The 18,448-nt window shown below is 37.8% G+C and overlaps 1 protein-coding gene across 14 annotated transcripts in view; it reads left to right on the top strand.

Annotated features, from left to right (window-relative positions):
* The window catches only part of PKP4 (plakophilin 4), a 253,207-nt gene that overhangs the window by 174,538 nt on the left and 60,221 nt on the right, over positions 1-18,448 (top strand). For 11 of the 14 annotated variants that reach the window (XM_032637160.1, XM_032637170.1, XM_032637175.1 and 8 more), the window contains 2 exons: positions 13,613-13,744; positions 13,855-14,045. In XM_032637160.1, coding sequence (XP_032493051.1) covers positions 13,613-13,744; positions 13,855-14,045 — 323 coding nt within the window. The remainder of the gene's footprint in view (positions 1-13,612; positions 13,745-13,854; positions 14,046-18,448) is intronic. The other 3 variants (XM_032637169.1, XM_032637165.1, XM_032637166.1) reach the window with 1 other exon arrangement.

Below are 18,448 nucleotides of genomic sequence, written 5' to 3'. Positions count from 1 at the left end.
TCTGGGCATGGGACTCGGCAGTAGTTTCTAAATTCTATGCCCTCCATTTCCACGCCAGACAACCAAGTTGTGCAGTGTGCAACCAAGGTTGAGAATCCTTGCATTAGTAGAAAGGAAGATGGTGAACTTGAAAATACAAAGGTCAGGCTGCCACCACTTGAACTGGCTGCTTGATCTGAGCAAATGTAAAAGTTCTGATGTGACGTCATGTGAAGTACACAGCACTGTTCATGAAGTATTCTAACCACAAAAGTTTGACCTGAAAGCTTTTAGCTCTAAATTTCTGCTTACAGGAAAAATTGAGGTTTGAAGATGTGTAAATGCCACCGCGAGAAAGCCATCCAACATTTAGAATGTGGCGCATCCTATGAGTTTATTGCTATGGTTCCAGCAGTGAGCCAAGAAAATGAAAATGAAGGAATGGGAAATCCTTTCTAGATCGAAAGAACTTAAGTAACAATCAAAAACGCAATCAGTGAACCTTATTTCAGCCTGACTAGTACAAGCCACTGAAGAAAGACATTTCTGAGACATCAGGAAAATTCTGAATATGAACTCATTATACGGCATTATGGAATAATTGTAGTTTTGTGAAGTCCTTATTTTATAGAGCTACAAACGGAAGTATTTAGAGTTCTGATCATCTGATATGAGAGGTCTGTTTTAAAATTCTCTAACAGAAGAAAAGAAAAAGATAAATGGATCATAAAAGTGTGGTATAATGTAATTATGAAATCTGGGGGGTTGTTAGTTATACTTTTCTCTGTTTTTATATATGTTTGAAAAGTTTAATTTTAAAAAATTTAAATAAAGCGTTCAAAATAGTGGGATTTAAATCGTACATCAGAGTGACGTGTTAAAGCCAGTAAGCTGTTGCCCATACTCTGAAGACTGGTCCTAACAGAAATGAAACCAACTATGAGACAGTGACATGTGCTCCCCAGCCAGTGGGTGGTACTTAATTTGAGTTTCCACATAGATGGGATTTTGTTAAAATTCTTACTAAGCAAAATCACCTGTAGCGTGCTGGGCATCAGCTTAGAACTCCACATTTATCACTCTGTGCCAGCAAATAAGAATATTAGCGTTTAGCTTTAGCCAACATGTATCTTTATGTTCCTGAGCAAGTTATTCATGACGTATGAACACATCCCCCAGAAGCTTAAATATTGTTAGTACTTCATGTAAAAATCAAATATCCAGCTTTAGCCTTTAACATTTTATGTTTAATTCAAACATGTCAAATAAATATTTAAATTTTCTCATGTTTTTAGTGATACGTGAAGAAATAATCTATTAACTAGCTAAAATAAAATAGAAATTGTAAAGTCCGAAATCTGTTTTTCCATTACCACCTCCTCAACACAGAGCCCCACTTCCTTAGCTTACAATTGTTACTTTGGGAAACATTAAAAAGGCTACCATCTATAACTCCACATTTCATTTTTATGCCAAAGTTAGCCTACATTTAGCTTTATCTTGATAATCTTTACCAAAATAGATAATCCAGTAGAAAAGTACAGAAAAACCTGGTTTCACAAGACCCATTCATTTCTTTTAAAGGTGAATATGTATGGAATTTTTTAGAGAAGGGTTTTTTTGGTTTCCTTTTTTTTTTTTTAACAGAAGAAATGTATCTCCCACTATCAAATATTTTCATTTATATATTTGGTAACATCTTTTCCCCAAAAGGAACAAAATTTGTCTTTGGAAAAATATTTGACTGGTTTTTGAGCACTTATTTTCCATAGACTACACTTTTTACCTCACAGCAAGTCCCTTATTCTTTGTTCAGCTTTACTCGTTAGGAAGTGAGAGCCCTCTGGCCTTTTATGAGCACCGCCTGTTAAACTCGGACACTTTGCAGATGTGATCCATTTCTTTTCATCTTCGTATTTCTAAACTTCTTGTTTTTATAGTTTTCCTTTTATAGGGATAATAGACTATGAATTTTTTATGGCAAGTTTAATAACTGTATTTTAGTTAGTACCCAGACTAAAAATACTTAATAAACACTCATCTTAATATGACTACTTGTGGAAATTCCTATTTTTCCCCTAAAAATTAGTTTTAATCATTTTGAATCCCTGAAGAGAATTCAGGAATTTTAAAATGTTTTTGAACAAGAGAGCTCTCTGGTGGCATATAAACCTAAAATATTTTTCAGATTTGTCATTGTAGAAATCCAAAGTACTTTATACCAGTTTATACAGATACGAAGTTTGTTTAAACTATGAAATTCAGTTCAGGTAGATGAGCTTCTACAGTGGATTTTAAGGCAGACTAGTTGATGTTTAGAGCAAGGTTTAAAGTGAACTAGAAGGTACTTCATTAATAATGGTTTCTATTTTCCAAGGCTTTTCACACAGTGTTTTCCATATGAGTAAAAATTTTAGGGCCATTGTCTTATTAATATTTAAGAGATAGTATAAGCATGCATAAGATCCAAAAATCTAGATATATCAAGAGGACCAGACTAGAAATAGCTTCAAGAAACATGGTCTTCTGCTCGTTCTAAGTCTTTACTTCCATTAAAACCCAACTTTGAAAGAATATCATATGTATGTAGTAGTTTGCAGTTGGGTCAGCAAACTCCAAGTATCTGTAGTATTCTTAAGATATCAGTCAATATCCATCTCTATCTTATGTGGGTTAAAGAATTGCTCTTATGCTTCATGCTTCCATCACCCTGTTTACATTTTCACTCTGAAACAGGATTTCCCAACGTTCTCATTGCCTCCAATAATAAAGTTACCTGCTGTAGAAATGAGTCTTGTACATCAGAGAAGCTACTGAAGAGGACAAGTCTTGGGGACTATTTTCCAGGTCCGCTTCCAGAATTTGGCTGAGAGCTTTACTTCTTAGCCATTGAAGGCACTGGAATATTTCTGCAGCCGCTCTGTGGAAAGTAGACTCCCTTCTGAGCCTACGGTGCTACTGGAAGTGAGAGTCCCAGGGCCAAACAGGAAGCTGAGTCCCCGTAAGACTAAATTCTCATATTTTTCACAGTGTTGCACCTGAGTGTGATAGCCTGACTTCAACTCATAGGCCAGAGTTGGAAGAAATGTGACATACCCATTTCCCTTAACTGTCAAAGAAAGTATCATCTGCCTTAACATTGTGTGCTATTACCATCCCAAGATCCCTGCCAAAACCCACACTGCACTGCCTTTTATGTAAGGGCAAACCCCTAAACGCTATAGCAACTCAGGACAAGGAGAATCTAGCATAAGGTTGCAGCCTGCTGGTTTGTGAAAGACTAGTTACAGGGTTATACATACTAAAAATCTCCTTACTGATCCCTAGGTTCCTGTTTCAGTGGTGATTTTACACACAGTGTAGACCTCTGTCATTTCATATAACAAACAGACACATAGATTAACAAAGCAGAGTCATTTTAAGAATTTCAAGTTCTTTAAACAAGCCTTAGACCTTTCACTGAGCATATTTTTATGTGTACTTGGTATGTATTTGGGAGGTACATCACAGAAAAGATAAAATAATTCACTTTGTATTTCATCTTTTACTGTGAGCTTAATGGGATGGGTAATGTAACAGATTTTCATAGCCCTACACCATTATTGTCCCTTACTTTTCTTAGCTGCGGCCTTCTACTTTTTCTGATTAATTGCCCTTTTTTGGGTAATATTCAGGCAGTCAGATGAAATGTAGCAGACAAGAAGGACCATGCTTCCACAAATCTCCCAGTCTTAATCACAGATGGAGATTATTTCATTCCACCTTGAAGCTTATTCAAGTTCTATATTTGTAGACATTCATTTTCTTGAAAGATGCTAATTTGATGTTTGAAAATCTCCCATAGTATATTTCTGGTGTCCCAGGAAACATGTTTGTGATTTTTTCAAAAAGGTAGCACATGTTCTTCAGTACCCAGATTAAAGAAGTAGTGTTCATATTCTGTTTGCCATTTTTACTCTTAAAAATCTCTCAATTTCATGTTCTGATTGTGCTAAACAGCATGCCAGCTGTTTAATTGTAGTTTACAGCATTGATCATAAAATGATGAACCCCATCCTGTAAGTCTCTGTGGGTTTCTCTGGTAAATTTGACTAGTATCTGCTTCCATTCCACAAAGCAGACGTTTTTAAAAGACATTTATTTGAAAGATTGCATAAGTAATGCATAATTAGTAATTGTGACACACCATACTACAATAAGGTTTACTTTATTCAGTAATTAGGAAATGACCCGTTTGTATATCTGAGGTATAGTAGCTGTATGTACATACATTTATGTGGGTGTATACGATTTGTGAATTACAAGTTTTCAAAGAAACAGTAAATAATAGCAAAAACTATCTTGAAAACAATTTAATTTCCTTTTAGTGATTCAGAAGAGATTTCAGTATATCTTTTTGTCTTTGTAGGTATACATTATCATTGGACTCTACTATAGAAGTAGAAAAATGACTGAAGACCTTATTCACAGTATAGAATTTGGTTGTTTTACAGTTCATATTACATAAACCTGTTTAACCAACTTTGTAAAACTGTAACTTTTATATTTACTGAAATATAAAGCACAAAATAGGTACCCTGTACTCTAAACCCAGTCATTTAGGTCTTCAAATTAGATTTGGGGTACATGGGGATTTAATATTTTAGTGTTCTAGTTAACATCTCTGTGTCCTTTTCTGTATCCTGTTGCATTGCATTTAAAACTATAAGAAACATAGGCTTCCCTGATGGTCCAGTGGTTAAGACTCTGGGCTTCCACTGCAGGGGCACGGGTTCAGGGAACTGAGATACTGCATGCCACACGGCACAGCCAAAAAGTAAGTAAATAAAAAATAAAAGTATAAGAAACAGATACTAACATTTAGAGGGCAGATGATCATATTACTTGGGGATAATTTTGTTGATTTCGTTTGTGTTTGCATTGAGATTCTAATTCTGTTAAGTTTTACTGTTAGGGTGACCAGTATGGAATAATGTATCTTACAATTTGTACTTGATCTGTGTAAGATTATTTATTTATTTTTTTAAATTAAAGCATAGGTGATATACAATATTATATTAGTTTTGGGTGTACGACATTGTGATTTGACATTTATATACATTACAAATTGATCATAATAAGTCTAGTAACTATCTGTCACTGTACAGAGTTATTGGGATATTGTTGATTATATTCTCTTTTTCTATTTACTACATCTTTATTGGAGTATAATTGCTTCATAATACTGTGTTAGTTTCTGTTGTACAACAAAGTGAATCAGCCATATGCATACATATATCCCCATATCCCCTCCCTCTTGAGCCTCCCTCCCACCCTCCCTATCCCACCCCTCTAGGTCATCGCAAAGCACCGAGCTGATCTCCCTGTGCTATGGGGCTGCTTCCCACTAGCTATCTGTTTTACGTTTGCTAGTGTATATATATGTCCGTGCCACTCTCTCACTTCGTCCCAGCTTACCCCTCCCCCGCCCCATGTCCTCAAGGCCGTCCTCTACATCTGCATCTTTATTCCTGCCCTGCCCCTAGGTTCATCTGTGCTGTACATTATGTCCCCATGACTTACTTATTTTATAACTGGAAGTCTGTACCTCTTAAGCCCCTTCACCAGTTTTGCCAACCATCCCCCCACACCCATCCCTTGAGAGCTAATTTCTTTCTCTGTGTCTATGAGTCTGTTTCTGTTTTGGTTTTTAGCTTCCACATATAAATGAAATCATATGGTATTTGTCATTGTCTGACTTACTTCACTTAGCATGATACCCTCTAGGTCTGTCCGTGTTGTGGCAAATGGCAAAATTTCATTCTTTTTTATGGCCGAGTAATATTCACAAGAGGGAATACCACATCTTTACCCATTCATCCACTGATGGACACTTGGGCTGCTTCCGTATTTGGCTATTGTAAGTGATGGTGCAGTGAACATATGAGTGCATATATCTTCTCAAATTAATGCTTTTATTTTCTTCAGATAAATATCCAGAAGTGAAATTGCTGGATCATATGGTAGTTCTATTTTTAATATTTTGAGGAGCCTCCATACTCTTTTCCATCATGGCTGCGCCAATTTACAATCCCACCAACAGTACCCAAGGGTTTTCTTTTCTCCACATCATCACCAACACTTGATTTTTGTCTTTTTGATAATAACCATTCTGACAGCTGTGAGGTGATAGCGCATGTGGTTTTGATTTATATTTCCGTATGATTAGTGATGTTGAGCATCTTTTCATGTATCTGTTGATCATCTGTATGTCTTCCTTATAAAAATGTCTATTCAAGTGGGAGGGAGGGAGACGCAAGAGGGAAGAGATAGGGGGACATATGTATATGTATAACTGATTCACTTTGTTATAAAGCAGAAACTAACACACCACTGTAAAGCAATTATACTCCAATAAAGATGTTAAAAAAAAAGTCTATTCAAGTCCTCTGCCCATTTTTTAATTGAATTATTTCTTGTTTTTTGGTTTTTTTGATGTTAATTTGTATGAGTTCTTTATGTATTTTGAATATTAACCCCTTAACATATATATCATTTGCACATATCTTCTCCCAGTCAGTGGGGTACCTTTTCGTTTTGTTGGTGTACGAAAGCTGTTTAGTTTGAGGTAGTCTCGTTTGTTTATTTTTGCTTTTGTTGTCCTTGCCTGGGGAGACAGATCCAAAAAAATATTGCTAAGACTGGTGTCAAAGAGTATACTGCCTATGTCTTGTTCTAGGGTTTTATGGTTTCAGATCTTACATTTGAGTCTTTAATCCATTTTGATTTTATTTTTGTATGTGTTGTGTAAAAAAAAAAAAAAAGTGACCCAGTTTCATTCTTTTGCATGTAGTTATCCAGTTTTCCTAACACCATTTATTGAAGTGACTGCCTTTCCCCATTGCATATTCTTGGCTTCTTTGTAGTAAATTAATTGACCATATAAGCATGGGGTTTTTTGGATTTGTTTGAGAAGGATAGGTCTTAACTTTTCTTTTGTTTTGTTTGTTTGTTTGGTAGAATTCACCTGTGAAACCAGTCTGGGCCTGGGCTTTTGTCTGTTGGGAGTTTTTTTTATTACTGATTTAATTTTATTGCTAGCAATTAGTCTGCTCAGATTTTGTTTCTTCCTGATTCAGTCTTGAAAGATTTTGTGTTTCTAGGAATTGATCCATTTCTTCTGATTTGTTGGCATGTAATTGTTTGAAGTAATCTCTTACAATCCTCTGTGTGGTGTCAGTTGTAACTTCTCCTGCTTCATTTCTGATTTTATTTATTTGAGTCCCCTCTCTGTTTTTCTTGATGAGTGTAGCCAAAGATTTATCAATTTTATCTTTTCAGAGAACCAGCTTTTAGTTTCATTGATCTTTTCTACTGTTTTTATAGTCTCTATTTTAGTTATTTCTGCTCCAATCTTTATTACTTCCTTCTTTCTGCTAACTTTGGGCTTTGTTCTTTTTCCAGTTCCTTTAGGTGTAAGGTTAGATTATTTATTTCAGAATTTTCTTGTTTCCTGAGGTAGTCCTGTATTACTATAAACTTCCCTCTTAAAACTGATTTTGCCTAGTCCCATAGATTTTGAAATATTGTGTTTCCACTTTGTCTCAAAGTATTTTTTTATTTCTTCTTTGATTCCTTCATTGACCCATTGGTTGTTTAGTTGCATGTTGTTTCGCCTTCAGGTGTTTGTGGTTTTGCCAGTTTTCTTCTCGTTACTGATTTCTAGTTTCATACTATTATGGTCAGAAAACACACTTGATGTGATTTCAGTCTTCATAAATTTATCAAGACTTGTTTTGTGGCCTAACATGTGATCCATCCTGGAGAATGTTCCATGTGCCTTAGAAAAGAATGTGTATTGTGTGTGTGTATGTGTATATGTGTGTGTGTGTGTGTGTGTGTGTGTGTGTGTGTGTGTATACACACACACATTAAGTCTGTTTGGTCTAATGTGTTGTTTAAAGTCAATGTTCCCTTATTGACTGTCTGGTTGATCTGTCCATTGATGTAAGTGGGGTGTTAAAGTCCCCTATTATCGTATTGCTGTCAGTATCTCCCTTTATGTATTTAGGTGCTCCTGTGTTGGGTGCATAGCTGTTTACAAGTTATGTCCTTTTGTTGGATTGATCCCATTATCATTATGTAATGCCCTTCTTTGTCTCTTGTCACAGTCTGTATTTTAAATTTTATTTTGCCTGATAGAAGTATTGCTACCCCAGCTTTCTTTTCATTTCTCTTTGCATGGAACATCTTTTTCCATCCCTTCATTTGTGTGTTTGGATCTGAAGTGAGTCTCTTGTAGGCAGCATATATATGGGTCTTGTTTTTTTAATCCATTCTGCCACCCTCTGTCTTTTGACTGGAGCATGTTGTCTATTTCCATTAAAAGTAATTATTGATAGGAACATACTTATGGCCTTTTTTTTTATAGTATGCGGGCCTCTCACCATTGTGACCTCTCTCGCTGCGGAGCGGTGGCTCCAGATGCGCAGGCTCAGGGACCATGGCTCAGGGGCCCAGCCGCTCCACGGCATGTGGGATCCTCCCGGACCGGGGCACAAACCTTTGTCCCCTGCATCGGCAGGTGGACTCTCAACCACTGCGCCACCAGGGAAACCCCATGGCCATTTTGTTAATTGTTTTCTGGCTGTTTTTATACTTCTTCTGTGTTCCTTCCTTCTTCTCTTGTTCTCTTCTCTTGTGATTTGATGGCTTTCTTTAGTGTAATGTTTATATTTCTTTCTCTTTATTTTTTGTGTATCTGTTACAGGTTTTCGGTTTGTGGTTCCCATGAGTTTTATATATAACAGCCTATGAATATAGCAGTCTATTTTAAGTTGGTGGTCACTTAAGTTTGCACTTTCTAAAAGCACTACTTTTTTTACTCCCCTCCCTGAACATTTTGTGTTTTTGAGGTCATATTTTATTTTTATTTTGTGTATCACTTAACTCATTCTTTTAGATATAGATGATTTTACTACTTTTGTCCTTTAACCTTCATACTGACCTTTTAGGTGGTCGATCCACTACTTTTACTAAATGTTTCCCTTTACCAGTGCTATTTTTTTCTTTCATCTTGTTCATTTGTTTGTTTGTTTCTAGTTATAGCCTTTTCTTTTCCATTTAAAAAAGTCCTTTTAACATTTTCTTAAGACCAGTTTAGCGATGATGAACTTCTTTAGCTTTTACTTGTTTGGAAAACTCTTTATCTCTCAATTCTGAATGATAATCTTGCTGGGTAGGGTATTCTTGGTCGTAAGTTTTTCCTTTCATTATTTTGACTATAGCATGCCACTCCTTTATGGCTGGTAAAGTTTCTGCTGAAAAATCAGCCAATTGCCTTATGGCATATTAACCCTTGTATGTGACTTTTTGTTCTTCTCTCTTTAACTATGGCCATTTAATTATGTCTTGGTGTGGATCTCTTTGAGTTCATCTTATTTGGGACTTTGTGCTTCCTGCATCTGGATATCTGTTTTCTTCCCCAGGTTAAGGGAGTTTTAGCCATTGTTTCTTCAGATGGATTTTCTGTCCTTTTCTCTCTCTCTTCTCCTTCTACAGACCCTGTAATGTGAATGTTAGTTGACGTTGTTGCAGTAGTCCCTTAAACAATCCTCATTTTTAAAATTCTTTTTCCTTTTTGCTCTTCCTTTTCAGTGATTTTCACCATCCTGTCTTCCATATCATTGATATGTTACTCTGCATCCTCTAATCTGCTGTTGATCTCCTCTAGTGTGTTTTTTGACTTCAGTTATTTTATTCTTCAATTCTGATTAGTTCTTTTTTATATTTTCTCTCTCTTTTTTGAAGTTCTCCCTGAGTTCATCCATTCTTCATCCTAGTGACCATTATTCATCTTTATGACCATTATTTTGAACTCCACCCGGTAAATTGTTTATCTCCATTTTGTTCAGTTCTTTTTCTGAGTTTCTGTCTTGTTTTTTTCATTTGGAAGCTATTCCTTTGTCTCCTCATTTGTCTAACTCTCTGTGTTTGTTTCTATGCATTAAGCATATCATCTATTTCTCCTGAAAAGGTGGTCTTATATAGAAAGTCCCCTGTGAGGTCCAGTATCACAATTCCTCCTGGTCACAAGAGCCAGGATATCCAGGGCTACCCCTGTGTGTGCCCTCTTGTTGTGGTTAGACCACTATTGCTACAGGCACTCTGGTAGGCTGGGCTCACCCCCTTGGTCCAGCCAGCTGATAGGTTTTTCCTCAACTGCTGCAGGCACACTGATGTGTGGGGCTGGTCCCCAGCTCAACTGGCTGCAAGGCCAGCCGGAACTGTTGCAGACATGCTGATATGCTGAGCTAGCTCCCTGGAGTGAGAGCCACTTTGGAGGGGTGCCAGTGCTGGCTGGGGCTACCCACTGGCTGGGGCAGAGTGAGAACCACTTTAAAGGGGCCCGCTGGGGCAGGTGGGTTGTGCAGGGCTGGTCCTCAGGAACACCTGGGGAAGGTGCACAGTGTTAGTTAGGTTGAGAAAAGAGAAACAGAAATGGCAGCTGCCAGCAACAGGTCAGCCAGGGGGAAGGAAAGTGAAAAGAAGAAAAATGGCATCTGACAGTGTTTCCATTCCCAAAGAAAGTTCCACCAGATGCCTGCTGTCTGGCACATACCCCCAGATTAGTCAGTGAATCTCCTTCTCATATGACCTCGATGCTTTTCAAGCTGTTGCTTCTGCCCTGGTACCTGGAACAGGTGAGTTTGTGTGTGAGCTCTTTATGGGCAGAGTCTTGGTTTCCCACAGCCCTCTGGCTCTTCCAGACTTAAGCCTTGCTGGTTCTCAAAGCCAGACGTTATGGGGGCTTGTCGTCCTTGTGCAGCTCCCCTGGTTTGGGGAGCGTGACGTGGGACTTGGGTCCCTCGCTCCTCAGGGGTCCTCCACGGTTGTAATATCTCTCCCGTTTGTGGGTTGCTGCACTAAGTGTGTGCGTTCTGACTAGACCGTGTATCTTCCCCTCCTACCCATCTCAATGTGGACTTTTCTTTATATCCTCAGTTGTAGAAAATCTGTTCTGCTAGTCTTCAGGCCATTCTCAGACATGGTTGTTCTATCCGTAGTTGCAGTTTTGTGTATCCGTAGGAGGAAGTGAGCTCAGGATCCTCCTACTGTGCCATCTTGATCCCATCAAGATTATTTTAAATAGCTTCTCTTAGAAAAGAGTGTAAATGAGCACAATTGCTTGTCACCTGGTTTGTGAGAAAATGTTCCATTGGATAAAGAGACAAAATTGCTGAAGTACAGATTTTTAGCGTGTCTCTTTTTATTTTCTTATTTAAATAATATCTCCTAATGGTTAAAAAGAGAGAGACATACACAGAACTCTAATGGTTTTGGTTTCCATGGTGATAATTTTTCAGATTCTGACACTGCATGCCACCTAGTGTTTCCAAGCCAAGAGCTCTGATGTAATGGTATCCCAGGTTTTATCTTGTACTAAAGCTGAAGCTAGGAGCTATCTAAACGTCTTTTTCTTTTTAAAAGTGGCCCACTTTTCCATTATGCCAATTCTTGAAACTGCCAGATTGGTGCTTCCATGTCTATAGTTTGTTGCCATTTCCTTTGTGATTTTCCGGTGTTCCGTTCCTGGATGAAATAAAGGTGGATTACTACCTAGCTCTGATTTCAGGTCCTCTCTTGTTTAGCTTCTCTGAGGCATTCCATCCCCTGTAAAACTCTTATAACCTAGCAAACTATGTATTTTACTTAGTCCCGAATGAAACGCCTTCAAGAATTGCTGTGTTAGAGTGTTTAGAACTGTGGAAAGACAGAAGACTTATAAATGAAGCAGATTACTCTTCACTATTATCAGCCTGATACAGACTTAGATCATGTTTCCGTGTGTACCAGGGAATCCACATACAATCTGAAATCTGTATTGAAATTCCAAACTTAAGAATTCAGAACTATCACAGAGTTCTGCTACCTAGAAGTGTAATGTCAAATGATAAACCTAGAGACAGGGTCATCAAAAACCTATATTAAGAATGTCAGCAAATCTTTCTGGAGGCTAGGAAACAAAACCTTGGATTGAATCTGACATCAAGTTAAAGGTTTAGAATGTGGCATCCCAGTTCTCCTGTAAACCCTATATTCCCTTTCCAAACTAGCTTGATCAGCAATGCCTAAAAGTTTTACTTTGCTTTTCATAGACAAACCTTATTGAACACAATAAAGTAAAGCCCACAGCACAATGCCAGGCATGAATCAGTGCTCGATAAAGAGAAGCTGCTATTCTTACTGGGAATTTGTTTGTTCAATAAATATTTACTGAGCACCTACTGAGTGCTATGCACCTATCCTAGGCACTGAGGATACAACAGTAAACAAAGCAGACAAAAGTCCCTGCCTGCTTTGAGCTTACAGTCTAGTGGAGAGAGATGGTGATAAGTGCTATAAAGAAAGGGCAAACTGGCCTCCTGTGGTAAGTGGATACTGCTTAGATATTACTTCCTTTAGGAAATTTTTCCTAAGCTTCTTTCCCCCGACAGTAACACAAACATGTGCATGCACGGTGACACACAAACACTGTATCTTTTCTCAGCTGCATGCTTAGAGCCTGGCATATAGTAGGGCCTTAATAAATAGTTAAAGAAAGAAAGTCAGAAAGGAAAGACTAATTTCAATCCTTAGGATTGTGTGTTAAACTCAATGTGATACCGATTCAATTTAAATCTGTAAAATGAGAGTGAAGTGGCATTCCTGAAAAAAAATGTTTGTTAGCAGCATGAGGGTTAAACTTGAGGAAAGAAAGACTTGTCATGAATATAATCAGAATATGCGCAAATATATTTTGAAGAACCTAGAGGAAAGAGAACATATTTGATTAGAACTGGGAAAAGGCAGTAAAAGCTACACCACCTAAATTTACAGCATAAAAAAGAGGTTGGAATCGGGAAGAAGATAAGTTGTTTTGTTTTGTTTTTTAAGTTCAAGATGGCAAAATGATGCAGTTGAAAATAAAACGAGATAATGGGCGAGACAGATTTGAGTAAAGAAAACAATAATGAGGTTAGATTTGTCTATATTCCTTTTGTAAAGACTATAAGAATAAAATAAGCAAATGGGTAAGAAATTTAAATTTCCATTGTTGGCAGTTCTGAAAACTCTGCACAGAGTTCCTTTGATTTTAGATGATATGAAATGTGACATAAAAAGCTAGCCCTACCTTCAGAGGTTTCATCACCAAGCTCAATAATGTGAATATCATGCAAGTTTTCATTTCAATAGTTTGAGATATGGAGGATCTTTTTTTACATAGTCACCCTTCTCATTCCATCTGTTAATCCTCTTGGAGGAACTCACCCTGAGAGGTGAGTTTTCCAAGGGGTAACAAGGTCAGTTTTCAGATTTTAATTTAATGTAGTATGTAAGTTAATTTGTGGCTGGTAATCAGGATGAAAAACATTCATGAAATTTAGCAAAATATATTAATAAACTGAGTATATGGAACACTTTCATATAGAAAAGAGTCAAAATGTGCAGTTTAAGGTGAAAATAGTCTTTTATTAACTTGTATGAAGTCTTGAGTTAATAGTCTTGTATTAAGATTATAAGACATTACTGACAAATACCTGAACCCTTCTTTTAGCAAGTTTTTATGTATTATTTTCATTGAGTTTAGCTGATTAAACTTATCTTCTTCCAGATGTGCCAAATACTGGTGTAAACAAACCTAGAGCTTCGGACGCTGTCCATCCCAATAACTATCTCATCAGGACAGAGCCAGAGCAAGGAACCCTCTACTCACCAGAACAGACGTCTCTCCATGAAAGTGAGGGTCTGTTGTATTATCTTTCAAGTATTAGATTTGCTTTTAATATTTCCATTTTGAAAATGAGCATCAGAAGTGTAAAATGAAGATATATTCTGCTGGTTTCATTCCTTCAGGATCATTGGGTAACTCAAGAAGTTCAACACAAATGAATTCTTATTCCGACAGTGGATACCAGGAAGCAGGGAGTTTCCACAACAGCCAGAACTTGAGTAAGGCAGATAATAGGCCACAACATTCATTCATAGGATCAACTAATAACCACCTGGTGAGGAATTCAAGAGCTGAAGGACAAACACTGGTTCAGGTAAGCCAAATACATCTCGATCTTTTTTTAAAAAATGGACTCATTTTACACTATGAGTCCATGATGTTGATGAAATTTTACGCTTGAAATCTAAAACTGCATTAGTTCCTATTAATGAATTCTGATAAATTCTAGACATTGGAGAGTAATTTTTCTGTAAGCAGCAAGTTTGGCATGAGGGGAATAGTCCACGGAGAGTGTGAGAGGATTGGGTGGAATGTTCTAGTCCCTGAGGGTTTATGAGTTCCTAAAAATACTAGAGCTAAAATATGCTGTAAAGAGTTCTAGAGGGCAAAGCACTATTCCCACACCTGCACAAAATGGGACTGGCCCATTCTAACCAAAGTTTTCGCCTTCATCATTGGAATTGTTCTCTGAAAACGTATTATTTTGCTTTGCTAGAATATAGATATTCCTGCCTATAGGGAGCTACTATATAGAAGCATAACTATTCTGTTAAGGTTTTCTTACTTGATAGTCAAAAATAATAATGCATATGTATTTACAAAAACTCCTTAACTCCTCACTCACTGCCACTTTATTCACCTCAGTCCACCAGCATATGCCAGAATTAATAAAAGTAATAGGAGTCCCGAGTGGCAATAACTAGTGAGGATCTCTCTGTCCAAGTACCTCCGTGATTTCTCTGGAGCTGAAAAATGGCAAGATGATCAAAGAAGTCAGGCAAACCCTAAGCTTCTCTTAATGCGATACAGGAAGCCCTGAAGGTACACACAGCAGTGGGCCAGCATTCGCAATGCCAAAGGAGAAACACAAAACAACTTTGGCTCAGCAATTTAAGGGAAACTTTTAAGTATTAAGAGACATTTCTGGGGCTTCCCTGGTGGCGCAGTGGTTGAGAGTCCGCCTGCTGATGCAGGGGACATGGGTTCGTGCCCTGGTCCGGGAGGATCCCACATGCCGCAGAGCGGCTGGGCCCGTGAGCCATGGCCGCTGGGCCTGTGCGTCCAGAGCCTGTGCTACGCAACGGGAGAGACCACAACAGTGAGAGGCCCGCGTACCACAAAAAAAAAAAAGAAACATTTCTGTATTAAAACAAACACAAATATGGTGCATGAATTTTAAGGTAAGACAGGAAATCTTGTGCCCATAGCAAACTACTTCCAGCTGCAGACCCCTCTGCACCAGCTCCATTCCTCAGATGGTACATTTACTCGTCTGCTGTTAGGGATGCTCTGATGAAACACTGGGAAACTTCGGACTAAATGCTTACAGGAGTTCATCTGCTTAGGTGAATTTCTATGTTGGCAGGTCTAAAGTCACACTTCCGAATAATAATTAATTACACAGATTGTCTATTTTGCCCCTAAAAGTGGCCATGAGACCTTTTCAATTTATTTATTTATTTTTTAGCTTACAGTAAGTTAATTTTGTTCCTGGAGATTGCAAGACCGTCTTTAAAACTGAACTTGCATGTATTCTGGGGAACACAATTTCTAGATATCTGGGCCAAGTGTCATCCCATTTTGATAGTAAACAGCTTATGTGTGGGATTTTTAAAATTATCTTTAACACTATTAGTAAACCCCAAGTACAGATTTTAATTTTCCAACTGCCTACTAATTTTTTTGTTTTCTTTTGTTTTGTTTTTTCTTTTTTAACATCTTTTTTGGAGTATAATTGCTTCACAATGTTGTGTTAGTCTCTGCTGTATAACAAAGTGAATCAGCTATATGTATACGTATATCCCCATATGCCCTCCCTCTTGCATCTCCCTCCCACCCTCCCTATTTCACCCTTCCAGGTGGTCACAAAGCACCGAGCTGATCTCCCTGTGCATCGTGGCTGCTTCCTATTAGCTATCTATTTTACATTTGATAGTGTATATATGTCAATGCTACTCTCTCACTTCATCCCAGCTTACCCTTCCCCCTCACCGTGTCCTCAAGTCCATTCTCTACTTCTGTGTCTTTATTCCTGTCCTGCCCCTAGGTTCATTGGAACCTTTTTTTTTTTAGATTCCATGTATATGTGTTAGCATACAGTATTTGTTTTTCTCTTTCTGACTTACTTCACTCTCTATGACAGACTCTAGGTCCCTCCATCTCACTACAAATAACGCAATTTCATTTCTTTATATGGATGAGTAATATTCCCTTGTATATATGTGCCACATCTTCTTTATCCATTCATCTGTCAATGGACACTTAGGTTGCTTCCATGTCCAGGCCATTGTAAATAGTGCTGCAGTGAACATTGTGGTACATGTCTCTTTTTGAATTATGGTTTTCTCAGGGTACATGCCCAGTAGTGGGATTGCTGGTATATGGTATGGTATGGTAGTTCTATTTTTAGTTTTTTAAGGAACTTCCATACTGTTCTCCATAGTGGCTGTACCAATTTACATTCCCACCAACAGTGCAGGAGGGTTCCCTTTTCTCCACACTGTCTCCAGCATTTATTGCTTATAGATTTTTTGATGATGGCCATTCTGACCGATGTGAGGTGATACTTCATTGTAGTTTTGATTTGCATTTCTCTAATGATTAGTGATATTGAGCATCCTTTCATGTGTTCGTTGGCAAGCTATATATCTTCTTTGGAGAAATGTCTATTTAGGTCTTCTGCCCATTTTTGGATTGGGTTGTTTGTATTTTTGATATTGAGCTGCATGAGCTGCTTATATATTTTGGTGATTAATCCTTTGTCAGTTGCTTCATTTGCAAATATTTTCTCCTATTCTGAGGGTTGTCTTTTTGTCTTGTTTATGGTTTCCTTTGCTGTGCAAAAGCTGTGAAGTTTCATTAGGTCCCATTTGTTTATTTTTGTATTTATTTCCATTTCTCTAGGAGGTGGGTCAAAAAGTATTTTGCTGTGATTTATGTCAAAGAGTCTGCTGCCTATGTTTTCCTCTAAGAGCTTTATAATGTCTGACCTTACATTTAGGTCTTTAATCCATTTTGAGTTTATTTTTGTATACGGTGTTAGGGAGGGTGCTAATTTCATTCTTTTACATGTAGCTGTCCAGTTTTCCCAGCACCACTTATTGAAGAGAATTCTTTTCTCCATTTTATATTCTTGCCTCCTTTATCAAAGGTAAGGTGACCATATGTGCATGGGTTTATCTCTGGGCTTTCTATCCTGTTCCATTGATCTATATTTTCTGTTTTGGGGCCAGTACCATACTGTCTTGGTTACTGTTGCTTTGTAGTATAGACTGAAGTCAGGGAGCCTGATTCCTCTAGCTCTGTTTTTCTTTCTCAAGAGTGCTTTGGCTACTTGGGGTCTTTTGTGTTTCCATACAAATTGTGAGATTTTTTTTGTTCTAGTTCTGTGAAAAATGCCATTGGTAGTTTGATAGGGATCGTGTTGAATCTGTAGATTGCCTTGGGCAGTATAGTCATTTTCACAGTGTTGATTCTTCCAATCCAAGAACATGGTATATCTCTCCATCTGTTTGTATCATCCTTAATTTCTTTCATCAGTGTCTTATAGTTTTCTGCATGCAGAAAACTTTTGCATTCCTTGTGGGCCTCCATTAGGTGTCCACAGTTCTCTTGTCCTTTCTCAGTCACGCATCACACACCTTCTTGGTCTTTGGGCAGGCACAGCAGGGCTTCAGAGGCTTCTTCTCCTGCGACTCAGATGGGGCAGGGCTTGTGGCCGCCAGACCAGGCATTTTTCACACCAAAAGCAGCAACTAGCAGAGACATCCTAAACGCCAGCCTCCGCAAACACCGCCGATTAGCCCGCAATCTTTTGTCTCCTTAGGTAGGTTTATTCCTAGGTGTTTTATTCTTTTCATTGCAGAGGTAAATGGGAGTGTTTCCTTAATTTCTCTTTCAGATTTTTCATCATTGGTGTATAGGAATGCATGAGATTTCTGTACATTAATTTTGTATCCTGCTACTTTACCACATTCATTGATTAGCTCTAGTAGTTTTCTGGTAGCATCTTTAGGATTCTCTATGTATAGTATCATGTCATCTGCAAACAGTGACAGCTTTACTTCTTCTTTTCCGATTTGGATTCCTTTTATTTCTTTTTCTTCTCTGATTGCTGTGGCTAAAACTTCCAAAACTGTGTTGAATAATATTTGTGAGAGTGGCATCCTTGTCTTGTTCCTGATTTTAGAGGAAATGGTTTCAGTTTTTCACCATTGAGGACGATGTTGGCTGTGGGTTTGTCATATATGGCCTGTAATTGTTGAGGTAAGTTCCTTCTATGCCTACTTTCTGGAGAGTTTTTATCATAAATGGGTGTTGAATTTTGTCAAAAGCTTTTTCAGCATCTATTGAGATTATCATATGATTTTTATCCTGCAGTTTGTTAATATGGTGTATCACATTGATTGATTTGCATATATTGAAAAATCCTTGCATTCCTGGGATAAACGCCACTTGATCATGGTGTATGATCCTTTTAACGTGCTGTTGGATTCT

The sequence above is a fragment of the Phocoena sinus genome, chromosome 7 (genome assembly GCF_008692025.1).
Source record: "Phocoena sinus isolate mPhoSin1 chromosome 7, mPhoSin1.pri, whole genome shotgun sequence".
In the NCBI taxonomy this organism is placed as follows: Eukaryota; Metazoa; Chordata; class Mammalia; order Artiodactyla; family Phocoenidae; genus Phocoena; species Phocoena sinus.
Note: the sequence above shows the minus strand (reverse complement) of the source record. Positions and strands in the feature narration are given on the sequence as shown.